The sequence below is a fragment of the Cyprinodon tularosa genome, unplaced genomic scaffold, assembly GCF_016077235.1.
Source record: "Cyprinodon tularosa strain WSP-4 unplaced genomic scaffold, ASM1607723v1 ctg17, whole genome shotgun sequence".
Taxonomy (NCBI): domain Eukaryota; kingdom Metazoa; phylum Chordata; class Actinopteri; order Cyprinodontiformes; family Cyprinodontidae; genus Cyprinodon; species Cyprinodon tularosa.
Window position 1 is genome coordinate 4,210,938 of NW_024038531.1, and position 16,126 is coordinate 4,227,063.

Here is a 16,126-nt window from a genome sequence, read left to right on the forward strand (position 1 = left end):
GGTTTCAATTATTGATGAACATACCCAGAGAATTCCACCTTTGTACAAGTACATGATTTCTATTTGTTGCTCCACTCCCCATAATCCATTGTTGCGTGTCATTTGGAAAAACAATGGCCTCATTTTCAGAACAAGAATGCATAAGCTAGCTAATTAGAGGTACAACAGAAATGTCTGCTGAGAATATGATACATTGTCATGGAAATAACCATCCAACATCATCATTACCAGCACAACAGAGTATCAGACATTGTTTTTGCCTTGTTTTTGGGGGGTGTAAATAGAAGCAGAGTGCATATGGTTTGGCAGGTTCATAACTCTCTGGATTTTGTCAGTCGAGCAGTGTTTGATGCTGAAGGCATGTTTACTAAATTTTTCACATTTTATCGTATATAAAAGCCAATTTCTGAGACATTCTATCGGAGTGATCTGGAGAAATCTTATCACCAAGTAGTCCCAGATTAGCTTTTTTTTAGCTGGATTCTCTGCTGCTAAAATCTCCAGAAATGACAAGTCTGGGGGGACTGCTGTTCCCATGGTAAAACTTGCAAGACAGGAGTCTCCTTCTTTGCAGCGGGCCTGTCAGAAATGATGAACTGATTGCAGAATATGTCCTCGCCTACTATATGCACAGATTGTGATAGTAAAAGTTTGCGGTATTAAATAACGTGGATCCAGACTCTTAATAGAAGAAATTTGTTGATCAAAGAAAATAAGGAAGTGTAACAATATGATATACAGTATCATTTTTGTGGTAAAGATACCGCAGTTGTAAGAATATGTTTGTTATTAAAATCATTTTATTATTTTTGTATCTTTTATTAGGGTCACTGGAAGACAGGATGTAATTCTGAGATGTCCAAAGAAACTTTGGTTTTCAGAGATGTTATAAACAAACACAGCCAACTTGACTGCACTGAAAGTACCTGCAGGGTTTACTTTCATTTTAACATCACACAGAAATAAAAGTTAAACAAACTTACACTGATGTTCTGCAACATTTAAGGTCAGTTTGAATAAAATGTATTTGAACTCAATGATTTTAACTTCGTGCTGAACCTACGTCAGCATTTAGATTATGTGCTGATAAGCAAATTAAAACTGTTGTGTGGAAAATATATATATATATATAAAAAAAAAAACGACCATAATGTCCTTATCCTTTGTTACCAAATGTCAACATCTTTTACTACATATTCTCTACAGCAGAGGTCATGGATCAGCGGACCTGCTGGCTAATTAGATTAGATTCAACTTTATTGTCATTACACAGGTACAGGTACAAGGCAACGAAATGCAGTTTAGGTCTAACCAGAAGTGCAATAGCAGCAAGTGCAGGATAAATAATGGTTCTATAAATACAGGACATGGGTTCTACTGAGTAAGTATAGAGATGAATACCATTATAAACAGAATCTTACTAATAGATGAATATAATATATAGATAACTAGTGTTATGAACTAAATTTACAGCTGGATATGTATCGAATATAATATACAGTGGGATATTACTATGATATACAGGACCCCAACCTGATTTAAAATATTAAATATTATTAATAACCCCATTTTGTCCGACGACAGTGTTTAACCCCGAAAGCTCACATCCTCCTTCACCGCTGCGCTCCAGACCTCCTGCGCAAAGCAAAGCCTACAGCCTCCGCTGTTCCTCCCGTCTTGCTCCGCTCCGACTTCTTCGGAGCTCAAGGAGAGCATACGCTATATTATTATTAAATTCAGGAGCAAAACATGCGGAAATTAACGCTTATTTTAATATGACATATTAAAAAAATTCCCACCATCATCCATCCAGTTTGTATGAACTATGTTTGTTCTCTTCTTCCAACCAGCATGTCCTCTAAACTCTACCATTTTCAGAAATACAGTATATTCTCTGACTCTCTGTCCATTTATATAAGTTTGTTTTTCTTGCTGTTACAAACTTACTTTTTTAAACTGTCAAGGAATAACGCCTTGACTGCTTGACCTAAAGTTGCTTAAACAGCCTTGATCAATTAAGTTATTGATTAAACTCAACCCTGAAAGTCTGCTGCGGTATGTGAAAAGGTTTCACCAGCAGATTTTGCAACTCTTGCAAGTCAGCTCTATGGATCAAACTTAGTTGTGCAGCATAAGTCACAGAGGTTTGGTTTGACGGATATTTATAGAATTCAAAGGGATATCCGCAGCTCAAGTTAGTTGTGTGGCAATTGTATCATTGACAGGTCTTAGACTGTGCAGCCCCCTATTGGACAAACTGTAATATAAGACCTTTCAATGAGAATCACCTTTACTTTCTTCCTAAACTGAGCTACATTGCTCACCTCTTGGTTCAAACCATGAAGGTGATGTTGTGGTCACCTAAAACATGCAAAGCTTCAGCACCGTTTTGTCTTTTGACAATTTTAGATAAATACTGACCACTGGAGATGAGTGATATCCAACATAAACCTCCAGTTTTGGAGAGGCTCCAGCCCATAAGGATGTAGCCTTTGCCAAAATAACTAAAACACTAAAGCAAAGCAATTTTTCCTGCTTCTAAAATATCAACTTTGAAGAAAAATGTTTATTTCTCCTTAATAAATACCACCCACTGAAATACATGGCAACAAAGAAACGATCAGTGTTATTCACTTCCTCTGTTTCAATATGTTATGTCAGAGTATTTAGCATTTAAAACAAGTAAACATTTCACCATGCTCCCATGAGGCAAGTTCATTTATTCTAAATTCCCACCTTGTATTTTTAATGTTCTTTATCGTCATTGTTTTACTGCATGTTGTCGGCATTCTACTGCAACTGTTTCTTCAAAGCTTTAATTGACATTTAAAGCTTTCAAAAGCCTTTCATAAAGTATAAAGAAGTAGCTGTTAATAATTCTGCAGAGTCATTGTTTGTTGTTCTGTAAAAGAACCTATAATAAAGAGGCACCCTTGGGAGCAGCGACAAAGGGTTGCACACACCCCACCTAACTCTGAATACGCTGAATGCACCACACATAAATATGCAATCACAATACAGTAAGGTGACTGTTGGTATGCATTTTAAAAATTGAATATTTGGTTTAAGCGATCTGACTCACATGCAGAGAACCACTCAGAGTCCAAGGGAAAAAGTTTAACAGGTTCATTGAATGTTGATGAAACACAGAAGTAGGAGCTGGAACCTCGAGAACTGGGGAACCGGAACCGGAGAGTCTGAAGGAGAGATCATAGTGATCAGTTCAGGGACCGTAGGAAAATTGACTGAGGCTTGAATGTAGCTGGAGAGAAACTCACGTTTGAGGGGGCTCTTGTTAATCCTTGAATCCAGTTTGTGGGGAAATAATCTAGAGGAGAGGGAACTCGTTGGAGAGCGGACAGGTAGACATACGTTGGACCAAGAGGAGTAAAGGAGCGGACTGTCACTTGGTTTTCCGATGAGAACTTGAACGGATCCAATGGAGGTTTAGCCCTGCTCAGTGTGTACTCAGTAATCCCTTCAGGGGGGGAAGGTCCAGGTTATCCAGTTACACAGGAAAGGCTTCCTGCCGAAGAGCAAAGACAAAAACAAGATTAAACTCAGAGAAACAAAGCTTCGGTTAGACTCTGCTAATCTCAGCTTGGCTAGAGTACCCAAACCTGGCAAACACGCTCGCGTCGAGGTAGTGACAGCCCACTGCTCAAATACTCCTCCGGTAGTGATCCAACGAGCCGCAGGTGTGCAGGGAGGCCCAACGAGGAGCAGGGCACCACCTGGTGGTGGAGAGAGAAAAACACAAAAACAACCCACACAAACTGGATTCCTAACATTTTGTTTGTAAGAGGTTTGTGTTCTTTAAGGTTTTTAAGTGTTGTAATACCTACTTTAAAGATTAAGGATGTCAGACTATCTAATGCAAACATTTACAGAGGTCTCTGTGTGATTAAGTTTACAATTTATTGCTAATAATGTACTAATGGAACTAAAGTTGAATAATTTATTACATAATGAACGAAAAGACTAGGATTCTTTGTTTACTGAACACATAGGTCAGGTGTTATGAGATAAGCAAAGCTGAAATGTTTTGAAGCAGAAACCATGTGAGATGCATCTCTTACCACACAGATTTAGATGCTATGTTACTATAGATTGTCTACTTAATTGAATTACATAGATTTTTTAGGAGGATCAAAAACAAAGAGATGACCTTGGTGAACCACAGTTTGGTTTGAGAAATAGGCTCTGCATTGAACTGACAGTCCATTCAGATCCAAGTTGGGATTAAAAAGTAAATCGGCACAATCCAGAGGGAGAACTGCTGAATAACAAAAAGAACCTGCTTGGGACAACAATAAAAAATCCTAAAATACCCACCAAAAAGATGTAGAAAAAAAGTTGGAAATATAGGGTTAATTGAAAAGAAAGATACAAGGGCCTGGAAAGTATAACAGAAGGACGAAATATGCTGCAAGCTGTACAAAAGTAGTAGGAGAAGCAAAATGACTAATTAAAAATATTGTTAACCTTTGATTCTCAAAAATGAGAGAGCAGCTATGGTTATAAAGATTCGGCACAGTAATACCTCTGTATTTTTGTTTGATAAGCAATATCTTGTCCAACATTAATGGAATTCAGAATCTGAGGCAGGACACAGAAAACTGCTTTTCACAGATTCTTGTCTTTCAATTCCACTGAGCTTGAATGCAAAGAAAGTCGGGGGGGAAAGAAAAGGAAAAAAAAACGTGTCAAGTTGTGGAAAGCTGATAGAGACATACCCTGGAACAATTTGCAGCTATGCTTGCAGAAAAATTAGTCTTCTAAAAACCATTTCCTTCTAGTTTAACTAACTTTTTTGGCTTCATTATATGAAAGTCCTGTAAAACAAACTTGTGAAACGGTTCAAGGTGTTGGAATACCTTTGCAACACAGCATGTGACACTTCAAAATGTAGCACAAGCTCCTGATAAATTGCCAACAAGTGGGATATCTCTCTCCGTCTCTTTGACATAAATTATGGTTTTGAAGGGAACAGGGCTTTCAAACTTGGTTGCTCAGAGAGTCCCTGTAGGATTCCTGCAACAATAGCCCTGTCACTCCCTCACTCTGCTCTCTTTCCTCCCTTTACCTCACCTCTCCTTCCACCTCTCCCTTGCTCTGATGAGTACTCTGGGATCTTGGCTGCATTGACACAGTCTTTCATGTGAGAGGAAGCAGACGAATGAGTGTCACAGCCTCGATAGAGACTGGCCGGCCTGGAAGAAAAATAATGTAGGAAGAGAGATGAGGAGAGTACACAAACACTTATGTACACACTAAACAAACACACCTTGAAAACTCACTTCTGTAATATACGCTAGCAGCTAATGGCATTTTTTGGAGGCAGTCCTCATCTGTTTGACTGTTTTTCTATTTGTTGTTTCCAGGTTGTTTTTGATGCATTTATGTGTTGGTAGGTTTCGCCATGTAGTAAAATTAAGATCCAAACATTTAAGTCCTTTCTGCTTCTGCATTGGAATCCATCTTTTGCTGTTAATTAAAGCTCTCCATGTTAATTATGTTTGTATTGGACACGAAATTGTAACAACCAACAACTGATTAAGCAGCTGTTCCACAACTCAGCTTTTTTCAGTCATACATGCAACATTTTTACCAGCAATTTTTCATTTTTGGTTCACTTTTTTTTTGCAGGGGACTGCAAGTACGAGTTCCAGGATTGGGGGGAGTGTGACCTGACTACAGGGAAGAAGAACAGGACTGGGGTCCTGAAGAGAGCGCTCATGGATGCGACCTGCGCTGCCACTGTCACAGCTACCAAGCCATGTGGGAAACTTCCCAAGACCAAGCTGCAAGGTAAGCTGAAAAAGCAAAATCTTTTCTTGATTAAAAAAACGAGTCATCGCTGGACACGTCGCAGCCGTCAGAAACTATGAGGATTCATGGGAATCATGTTGGAAAAAAATGTTTGTCTCTGGCAGAAAAGAAAATTAGTTTTCTGCTGAGCTTCAAAAAACAAAACAAGGCTTGGATGGATTCTAAATTAATGTAATACTGAAGTAGCATTTGTAGCAAGTTGACTAAGCAAAGCAATGAATCAAACTGTATAAGATGAACCTTTTCTGCATTTCATTTGCAATGTATCAGCTCTTGGACCTTGATGCAAATGTAAGATATACAGGGACCCCACACAGTTAGGAAAGTATATTAAACTATTGAAGTTTTATGTTACCGCTACAATGAATGTTAACTATGATAATTTTCAAATAGACCAAAAAAGAGATTTGTTGATTGCATGCGTTTTCATGTTACAAAGGACCGCATAGAAAACATTGCCAGAGAAAAGACTACACATACTGTATATGTATTCTTAACATTACACATTTCATTAAATTGATCGATTCAATAAAAAAAAATCTATAACTGTAAGCAGTTTCTATATATGCTATCTATATATATTATATATACATGATTTAAAAAACCGATAAAAAAAACTGCAGATAAGAAATTTAATGTTAAAACTCACTACTGTTGTTTTTCTTGAAAAAAATATTTTTCCTTCTCTATGTTTATGAGAACAACACATTAAAAAATATGAGGCTGTTGCATGTTTACCAAAGTATTTCATCACTCTACTTCAAGCAACACTTCAGATAGGAATAGATGAGACTAGAGGTGAATGAAGCTCTAAAATTATAACATTTTGGGTTATGGGTAAATATATGATTTTATCAGCTTCCATTGATATAAGTGTTTTTGGGCTAATTAGAGTTTGTGGATGAAATTGTTAATTATATGTTTCTAATCTTCTTTTATTTCAATTAAATGGAATATTTCTACAAACTTAAACTTGTAAACATGTCTGTTCTGTTAGCAAGGCAAAAATTTAACAGCCTTCTTTAAGCCTGTTGACAGTTGGTGCACAGCATCAAGTTAGGGAAGGAAAGACTTTTTTCTGTCAGCTAAATTTCACTAAAAACTAAGATCATCCCTGTTATTTGTCTCGTATCATGTGAGTTATTTTAAACAGGAATGTTTTTTTAAATAAAATATCTATACTTTCTAATAGTTTGATCTTGAAAACAGCTTAGGGGAAAAACAAAATCTGCACACCGTGATGCTGCCACCACCATGCTTCTTAGTTGGGTTTATAATAGTAAGTTTGTTTGCATGTTAGTTTATTTGTTTAAAGTTTTTCCTTATTTTTTTAGTTTTTTGGGGAAAATTTAAGTGTCAGCGTAAGTGTGGAGGTTGGTTGAGGACCCAATTGTAGAGATGAGGGAGACAGATATTAGATCCTGTAGGTTTAATCAAAATCCCAAAGGCAACAAAAGCTAAGTCCAAAAAAATTAAATGGAAAAAATACATGGGAGCAAAGACACAACAAGGAAACAGCACTGAGCAACTGCACAGGGAAAGTATATATAGACAGAACAAAACCTGAGGTAATCAGCTGATATGGAGCAGGTGTGGATGGAAGTGACTAGAAGGGAGCTAGGGGGAAGGAAACAGGCACAAGGGGGCAAGAGTGATCAACTAAGCCTGCATATATATTTAACACAAAATGGGAAATAAAACAAAGACCAACTAAATAGAGTTACTTAGATAACTCAAAGTCCAAAAGGGGAAAACCATAACATTAATTTGGTTTTTAGTATGTATCTCACGGAAGGGCGGCTATCTTTTCAGCATTATTAAGGCCCAAGTGGAGTGTATAAGCAATTATAGAGTTTTTGGATGGTTCTTCTACCTCCAAATGAGAAATATGGACCTATGTCTCACTGGGCGTAGGCCCTCTATCTCAGTTTGATCGGTTTAATCAGGTGAGGGTCAAATTTTCTCCAGTTCTGAATAACTGAGATTCCAGTACTTCCAGGAAGTTTAATGCTGTGGGTATTTTTTATATCCACCTGCAGCTTTTTTGCCTTGAGACAATCCCTTCTCAGAACTCTCATCTGACTTCATGTCTTGGTTTCTGCTCTGATATTAACGGTCATCTCTAAGACTAATATATTCTGTTTCAAATCATGTTTAGTGAACTCCATTCAGTGCAGTTATACTATAATTAATTTGAAGAAGATTCCCAAGGATTATCAGTGAAAACTAGATGTGATAAAAGCTTAAGTTGTAATGAAACAACAGCTGTTAACACGTATTTCTTAAGACCTAAGTTAGCATTGTAAATTAATTATGTACATCTACTTTTTAAATACCGTTATTACAATTTAAATAATTTGAGTTTGCTACCAAGCATATAATTCGTTTTTATTACAAATCAAAAGGATGAAACCAAAATATGGAGGAATATTTATATTATCAAGAAACTGATGCAAAAGGAAAATTCCAGACATTTAAATAATTCCGTAAAACTTTTTACGGAATGACTACGACCTGGATGACTGAGAACCTTCATCAGCATATTTAAATAATTCTATCACTAATATGAAGCAGGTTTCTATTGAGCATGTAATGACTAAAATTTACTAGCAACACTAAAGCCTTTTCAATACTATGATGGGTCAAGTTATTGATTTCTAAAGAAATGCAATTTTAGTGGATTGAATGAAAAAGAAAAACAGAAACTAATGAATGAGAAAAAAAAATAATGTTTCTACCCAAGCTGATTGTAAACAGGTTGGTTGAACTTATCATAACTGAAAGGATGTTTGCCACTCGTTTTTCTGAATCTTCTGCCAAACTGCTGAGGAGACATCTGATTATAGTCTTTTTTTATGTTTTGTTTTGCTCATAACACATCATTCTAAAGAATCCTGGATTTATTTTAATTAGAATGATTACTCATCAGAATGTGTATCAGTTTGCATCAGGGCTGACTTCTATCATCTTCTCTGATAATTGCTGTGCAAGTTCAGTAGATTCTCGCCTTGTCTCTTCAAACATCACACACTGATTGCATCTTTGCTTAATCCAACAAACCCATGCAAATGATTTAATCTCAGGCAAAGTCATCTGTGATTTGCATTCACATTCAATGCTCCATCACCCTGTAGGAACTCCTCCTACTTAACCGTGAAGCTGAAGCTCTGAGTGACAGTATCAAACTCAGCCTGAGATAGTTAACTCTCTATTCAGCTATAATTACAGGCTTTTAGTTTCCTCAGCCATGTCAAAGTCACTGAACTCTGGAACAATGAGTTTCTGCATTCAACATTCTGTGGTAAATGGAGAGCAATCAAAAACTTGAGTAGCACCAGTATTGACCTAATGGGGGAAAAGGTAATCATGTGAACTCTGGTAGAATATGTTACTGTCTTGAATGGAGCTGGTAAGAAGTACTTGATTTATTGTGGGTCACTGCAGTTTGTAAATTTAGTAAACAAGGATGTAATTTACCCACTGCGAATGCCTCATTGTCTAAACAGAATTATTATGAGTCTGGAAATGGTGCCAGTGGATAGATGCCCGGTTTATCATGCTCAGCAGCTGACACAAAGTTTGCACAAAGAGTTTGCTAATCCGCTTCTTCAAATAAATACATTCAGGAAGGTTCATTCTCACAAATACAAGGTGATGTTACATATTCTATTCAGTTTCCAAAGTCATGAACTATGAAATGTCTCTTTACTTTGTGCATGCAATTCAGCCAAGACTATATAACCAAAATTTTATAACTTCTAGTTAGATAATTTTATATTTTAAATATTTTCCACCTGTAAATATTTCATTTTTGTTTAGATAACTTAACAACATACACTAAAGTGTATCATTGTTTAATAACAGTGATAGAACAAATATAAGTTTCACTAAATGTTATTACAGCCATGCTAAAAATAACTAAGTATGCTCATTAATTAAATAGCATTTAGAAGCTCCATTCTAAGGAACGTTTTGGAGTTGCCTTTTCCTGTATTTTCTGCATTCTATTATACAAAATTGCTTTAGGTCATTGAAGTTTGCAGAAAAGTATTTGTCTAATATTTTTAAAGTTCCTCCACATTGGTAAACTGCATCAGAATCCCAATTTTTAGATTAAACAAAGTCTTTGGGCTGCACTAGAATTCAGAAGCACCCTCTTCTCTGGTCCCCAAATAAAATGCACTATCTATGGAAAGAAGCAGGTTTCCATAGATATTTTCATAGCTATTAAAGCTTTTATAGCTTCAGGCCAATATGAAATCTTTCCATATGGGCCAAACTTTTGGAAAAGGTGGTCTACATGTACCTACAACTTACATCATACCTAGAGTCACACTATAGGTGTGAAAAGTTGCAGTCGGGATACCGCAAACACCATATTATAGAAACAACACTACTGAAATGGTCTAGTGAAATCATGATGGCTGCAGACTCAGGCAGGTGTAGAGTAATGATTCTGCTATACCTGTCTTTGAGCATTGGTTCACGTAAACCAGGGATGTCAAACTGGTTCCAGAAAGGGCCGTGTGGCTGCAGGTTTTCTTTCCAACCAAGCAATAGCACACCAGACTCCATTCATCTCATTAAGTCATCATGTTGACTAACTCAAGACTGGACTCACTTGATGAGATGGCAAAGCCAAACAAAGCCAAACTAAGGCAAAGTCACCACCTTTACTATAGCCCCTCATACTGCTATTAAACATCCCGTAGGTGGTCTAAGACACTCAATTAACAACAAACCAATGAAGACTGTTGTTATCTTTGATGAGGCCATGCCATCATGCCAACTCCACTGGCTCCCCGTTGTCTATAATATAGCCCTACCTTTACAGGCTCCTGCCTAAATTAGTGACTTATTAAAGCCTAAAACTCAAATTAAAGTCTGAAGTCATCTGGACACAACTAGTTAATGGTTCCATGCACCTGCTTTAAAAGTAGAGGAGACTGCACCTTTAAAACAACTGCTCCTCCTAGACTGAGTGAGGTGTTTAAAAGCTCCTCAAAACCTAATTGTTTAGTCAAGCGTTCTAGACTTAAATGCTCTATTTTAATAGTTTATATTGTTTGTTTTGAATGTTGTGAGGTACAGTAGCAGCCATTCAAAATGGCGTTTCCCAGTCAAAAGCCAGCTGAATAGCAGCCCATTTCCCTGCAACCTCCAGCAATATCCCCTCCAACGTCCTGCCACTGGAGTGACCCCTTCTTCCATTTTTTACTATTGACTCCACCCTTTCACTGAATTACAGCACCTGACCAGGAGATGATGCTTCTCTTTAGATCATAATGTCCACAAATCACAACAGAATATTTTAATATAAAAAATGATGTGTAAAAAGGAATTGTACGGAACTAGCCAAGGGCCCATCAAGGAAAGTGGGGAAATTTTGAAATGCTACTACTGTTTGTTGTGACTCTGTGTCTGTAAAAAGAGCTATAGAAATAAAGCATACTTATGTTTGATATGCATCATGTTTATAGTACATCTTGGTTTGTCTTTGCAGGCTTTATTTAGTGTTTTATTCAGGTATGCATCGTTGCATTTATATTTTCTCTCAAGGCGTCTTCCTTGTGTTTAAACTGTGTATTTTTGTTCTCTTGGTCAATTCCTTCCATTTAGGTTAATTGCTCCTGATCTCTGTCAGTTTTTTTGGTTGCTATGTTCTTCAATTAATTTTTTAAGGGTTTTTATATTCCAAAAAACTCTTCACTGAGAAACATGGTATTAATTCCACACATTTAGTAGCACAATTTTTCATTCTTTTAGGGCTCTCTTTTGTGACGCAGTTAGAAAAGAGCAAACTAGCTATAGAGACTAATGTGACTAGTGTTTTGTACTTGTGTGATTAAGGTCACTTTTTGTTGAGGAGTTGATTAATATGATGCCTTTAAGAGTCTTTTGAGTGAATTCTACATCATTCATCTAAATAACAGCTCCACTATGCCGATAATATTAAATGTTACAGAGCATAGAAAGTAATTAATTAAATGACAAAATAGTTCTGCAAAGGTCCTAAAGTTTGCAAGTGACTGCTGCACTTTAGGAAACTAACAAAGTGCATCTTGCTGTGATTGAAAAGCTTTGGTTTTTATGTGCAAAATCCATAAGTTAACATCAATTGATGATAAAGAAATTTAACGATACTTTATTGAAACTCCTCTCGACCCGATGTATGCATACATTCAGATTGCACCTATTTTCCTGCATCTCCAATTTAATTATTTAGATGTATGTGCAGGATATGGTGATACTTGACAACATGTGGATAAAAAGCACTTTAACTGAAGTCACATTTGTTTATAGCCAGTAGTATGTTAACCTCTTCAGGTTTAGTTAGGCTGGACTGCATGGATGCAAAGTGACAAGCTTAGAGGTGTGAGAGCTGAGGTCAAAGGAGAAGCAAAGCAGGCATGTCAGATGTCCAGGTGAAGGGATGCAGTCGGTCCGCTGCTATCTGCCGGAAGTGGGATTTCTTGTAACTGCCTGTTGAAAGATAAGCCATGGGAAGCAGAAAGGCTACTTGGGAAAAAAGGGGGATAGCGTTACATAAGTTTTTAGAATGTAATCTTCAGTTGTTGGTTCTAAAAAAGAAAATTAAATCCTTGGCTTCTGAGGGGAGTTGACAAAAAGGCCAAAACATCTATCCCTCAGCTGGACATGGATCTTCTTGACAGCAGCAGAGTGGCTATAAAAGGGGTCAACATTTTTGGATCACACATTCTAGAGATGAAACCAGAGTTTTGTGACTTTGCTGTCAGTTCCAGGTGAAACAAACGTGAAGGTTCCTGAACCCTCCATTTAGGATGTCCCACAGCATGAGGAAACATTTTAAGGCCCAATTAGATTTTAGGTTTACTAAATCCTTTATTTGACTAAATATGACAGCCAGTTTGTCTTTAACCAGTTTGTGTTCAGATTTCAATGGTCAAAAACATGCTTATACTGTCAAAAAAAATTATATGATACCATAAAACAAAGGGTAGTGATCCCTTACCTTAGAAATGGTCAAGATCTCAAGTTTGGGTCTACTTGATGGCTATAAACTTTGTATTTACTCTATGTTAAACATTTCAATTCTAGGGCTGCATGGTGGATCAGTATGTAGCTTTGATTTCTTGCATCAAGGAGGTTCCGAGTTTGATTCCCAGCCCGGTTTCTTTTTGCATGAAGTTTGCATGTTCTCCCTGTGCATGCGTGGGTTCCCTCCGGCTGCATCAGCTTCCTCCCACACTCCAAAAACATGATTGTTAAGTTAACTGGCATCTCTAAATAGTCCTTAGGTTTGAGTGCATGTGTTTACATGGTTGTGTGTCCTCGTGTGTCTCTGTGTTTACCTGCAACAGACTGGCAACCTGTCCAGGGTGTACCCCTCCTCTCACCCATAGAGTGCCCGAGACAGGCACTGCCCCCACAATGACCCCTAATGGAATAAGTGAAGAAAATATATGGATGGACACTTTAATTCTCAAAGAAACATTTGGAGAAACTAAAACCCGTGTTTAGGCAAAGTTCAGGCCAAAATGTTATCATTTTACATTTATAAATCAGCTAAATTGGCCTTTAATTACTCTTGACGCTTCTCTCCAGTTTCAGCTCTCTAATCTCTTGCCTGTGCATGACAGAAAAGAGGTAGTCGCCATTAAATACGGGAAGTGCAGCTAAAGCTATGGTGTGTGGCTTCTTATTTAATGTTATCTTAATAGTTCATTTTTTGCACTAGTTGAGGCAATATAAAAAGAGAAGAGCAAGAGATTAGAATGAACACTACCCTCAGTTGGGATGACTATAGCTTTGAAACAGCTACTTGAAGGATGTTGACGTAAGAGTAATATAAAAGTATTTAAATATTGTTTAGATGTAAATCCAAGGTGATAATTCTTTGCACAATAATTGGCTATAAAGTTTTTGAAATATTATGATTAGTATATTATAATCTTACCAAGTTGAACCTTTCTACAGGACCTTTACTGTGAGGTTCGAATGTTATATGCTAAGGCAAATATCCTTGCCCTAAGTTTGGATTCTGTTCTAAAGAAGTGAAACTGAATTTTTTTAGGTCATATTGTAAATGTCTGTATACTGCACATTTAACACCAGTCTTCAAAGTGTCATGATGGGTTCACTGATGAGACCCAGTTATGCAGAACACCACGGAGATGGAAACAGGAGTAAAAGTTTAACAATGTTTATTGTTCACAAGCATATGGAATATTGTCTGGAACTGGTTCAGGCCTGGGGACTGGTTCACTGGAGTCTGTGTAGATAACAGAGCAGTTAGCTTTGAGAGCAATGGGGTTTGGGTTTGTGATGTTCAGATTAATACCTTGAGGGTTCCGGTTTGAGTTCAGAGAGAGGGGCTGTTGAGTCCAGAGAAGGTTTGTTTCAGCAGAGTCCAATAACTGCTTCAGCGTCTTATTTCTGATGAGGGTGCAGACCTTGGCTTTGGGTTTCCAGCTCTTAATCCAGAGCTGCATGGGGAAATCCAGAGAAGAGTCTTCGGGTTTGGCTCAGAGGGCAGGCTCGGCAGTCTAAGCTCATCCAGAGCTTACAGAGAAAAACAGGTTTCCTGGAAACAGAGACACAAAGGGATTAGAATCCTAGCAGGACTCAGAGGGCAATAAAAGATTTCTCAGAAGGTTCTTTGGCTCAGGTGCTAACCAACTAGATTCAACACTGCAGCGTCAAGGCAAGGTCTGAAGACAGCTTTTATACTGTGGATCCTCTGATGATGAAACGAGCCACAGGTGCGTCGAAGGCTCGGCTCAGGAGGATCCACGGCGGACTCTGCTGGAGGAAGGTGGTACATCTCCAGCTCCCAACACAAAGATTGAAGGCGGCCTATAATGATTCATTACGACTTGTGTTTAAGAAACCCAGACGGACGAGTTACAGTGAACTGTTTGTATCTGCTCACGTCAGCACTTTGACGCATGTTTTAAGCTTTGGTGTTAATTTTAGGAATTATGATGTGATGTATAAACTGTTTAAGTATGTGGAACACCATATCTATTCATAGCATAAGTGACATATCAGTGAATAACAATATTCGAAGTTATTTTGTCATTAATACAAAAAGTGAAACCTGTACACTGTAAAAAAAAAAAAAAAACGATCTAGAAATAAGTACAAATTTAGATAGATTGACAATGAAATCAATATCTTTACTCTTAAAATAAGATAATTGGAAAATATGCACTTGAAATAAGACAACCCAATTGTGTTTTCTTATTTTTAGTTGAAATTGTCTTGTTTCATTGGCAAGCTGTCTCATTTACCTCCTCAATCCAAGAACAAATTTCCAGTGAATAGTTATATTTACATAAATGTTATGTTATTTCATAAAAAATCAAGAGAATAAATTATAATTGTTTGTTTTTAAACAAACGTTTAGACCTCTAATCTCATTGCTAAAAAACACAGAAGGTCAGATAGTTCAGGGTCAAGGAAATACCTAGACAATTAAGTAAAACAATTTAAAAAAGTGTGGCAGAAAACTGTGCACAAGTAGCATGGATAACCACAGTATTGAGAGCTTGTAAGCAAATTTCTAGAGTCTGGAAAAAAAGAGTTCAGAAAAAAAACATCAATAAGTTGCTTAAAATCCAGTTTTTACACTGAAATTAGGGACATTTGCTGTTGTGGTATGTTGTGTTTTATCAAGTCTTATTTTAATGTGTGAAATGTTTAGTCAAGATTTTAGAAGTAACTTTTAATGAAAATGTTTTGTCATTGTCTCCTTTCTATCTCTTCTTTCTTTCATCTTTTCTCTTTTTTTTCTTTTTTACTTTTCTTCTTCTGTTTTTCTGCTCTATTTACATTGCAGTGTATATATGAACTGTAAAACTCCCTGCATAATTATAATAAAGCAATTTATATGCATGAAACAAGTGGAGCTATATGGCAATTGCCATACTGCTACACTAGTGAAAGTAAAATCTGTTGGGCTCTTTTTGGCATCAAGACAATTATTCTTATTGCCACATTGCCAGACAGGACACTGTAAAAAGAAAAAAGAAAAAAAAAGAAGTAACATTAATAAATATTTGCCTAAAGTGCAATGGATAAGAGAAAAAAAAATCATTTTTAGGCTCATTTTGAAAAACTGAAATTAAAAAACTAAACCTAAAATGGCTGCAAATCAGATAAATAAAAGGTTAAATGTATTTATAGCGTAAGTAGACAACATTACATTTTCTCATCTGATAAAAGGAGCTTGTGCTACTGTGTTTAGATCATAACAGGTTAGAGCTTTAAAAAGCAGCAGAAGTCTTGACCGCCACTGAAAAGTGAAGAG

At 36.9% G+C, this 16,126-nt stretch overlaps 1 protein-coding gene across 1 annotated transcript in view; it reads left to right on the forward strand.

Annotated features, from left to right (window-relative positions):
- Positions 1 to 16,126, forward strand: part of ptn (pleiotrophin) — a 78,154-nt gene that overhangs the window by 57,527 nt on the left and 4,501 nt on the right. The window contains exon 4 of the mRNA XM_038281375.1: positions 5,650 to 5,811. Coding sequence (XP_038137303.1) covers positions 5,650 to 5,811 — 162 coding nt within the window. The remainder of the gene's footprint in view (positions 1 to 5,649; positions 5,812 to 16,126) is intronic.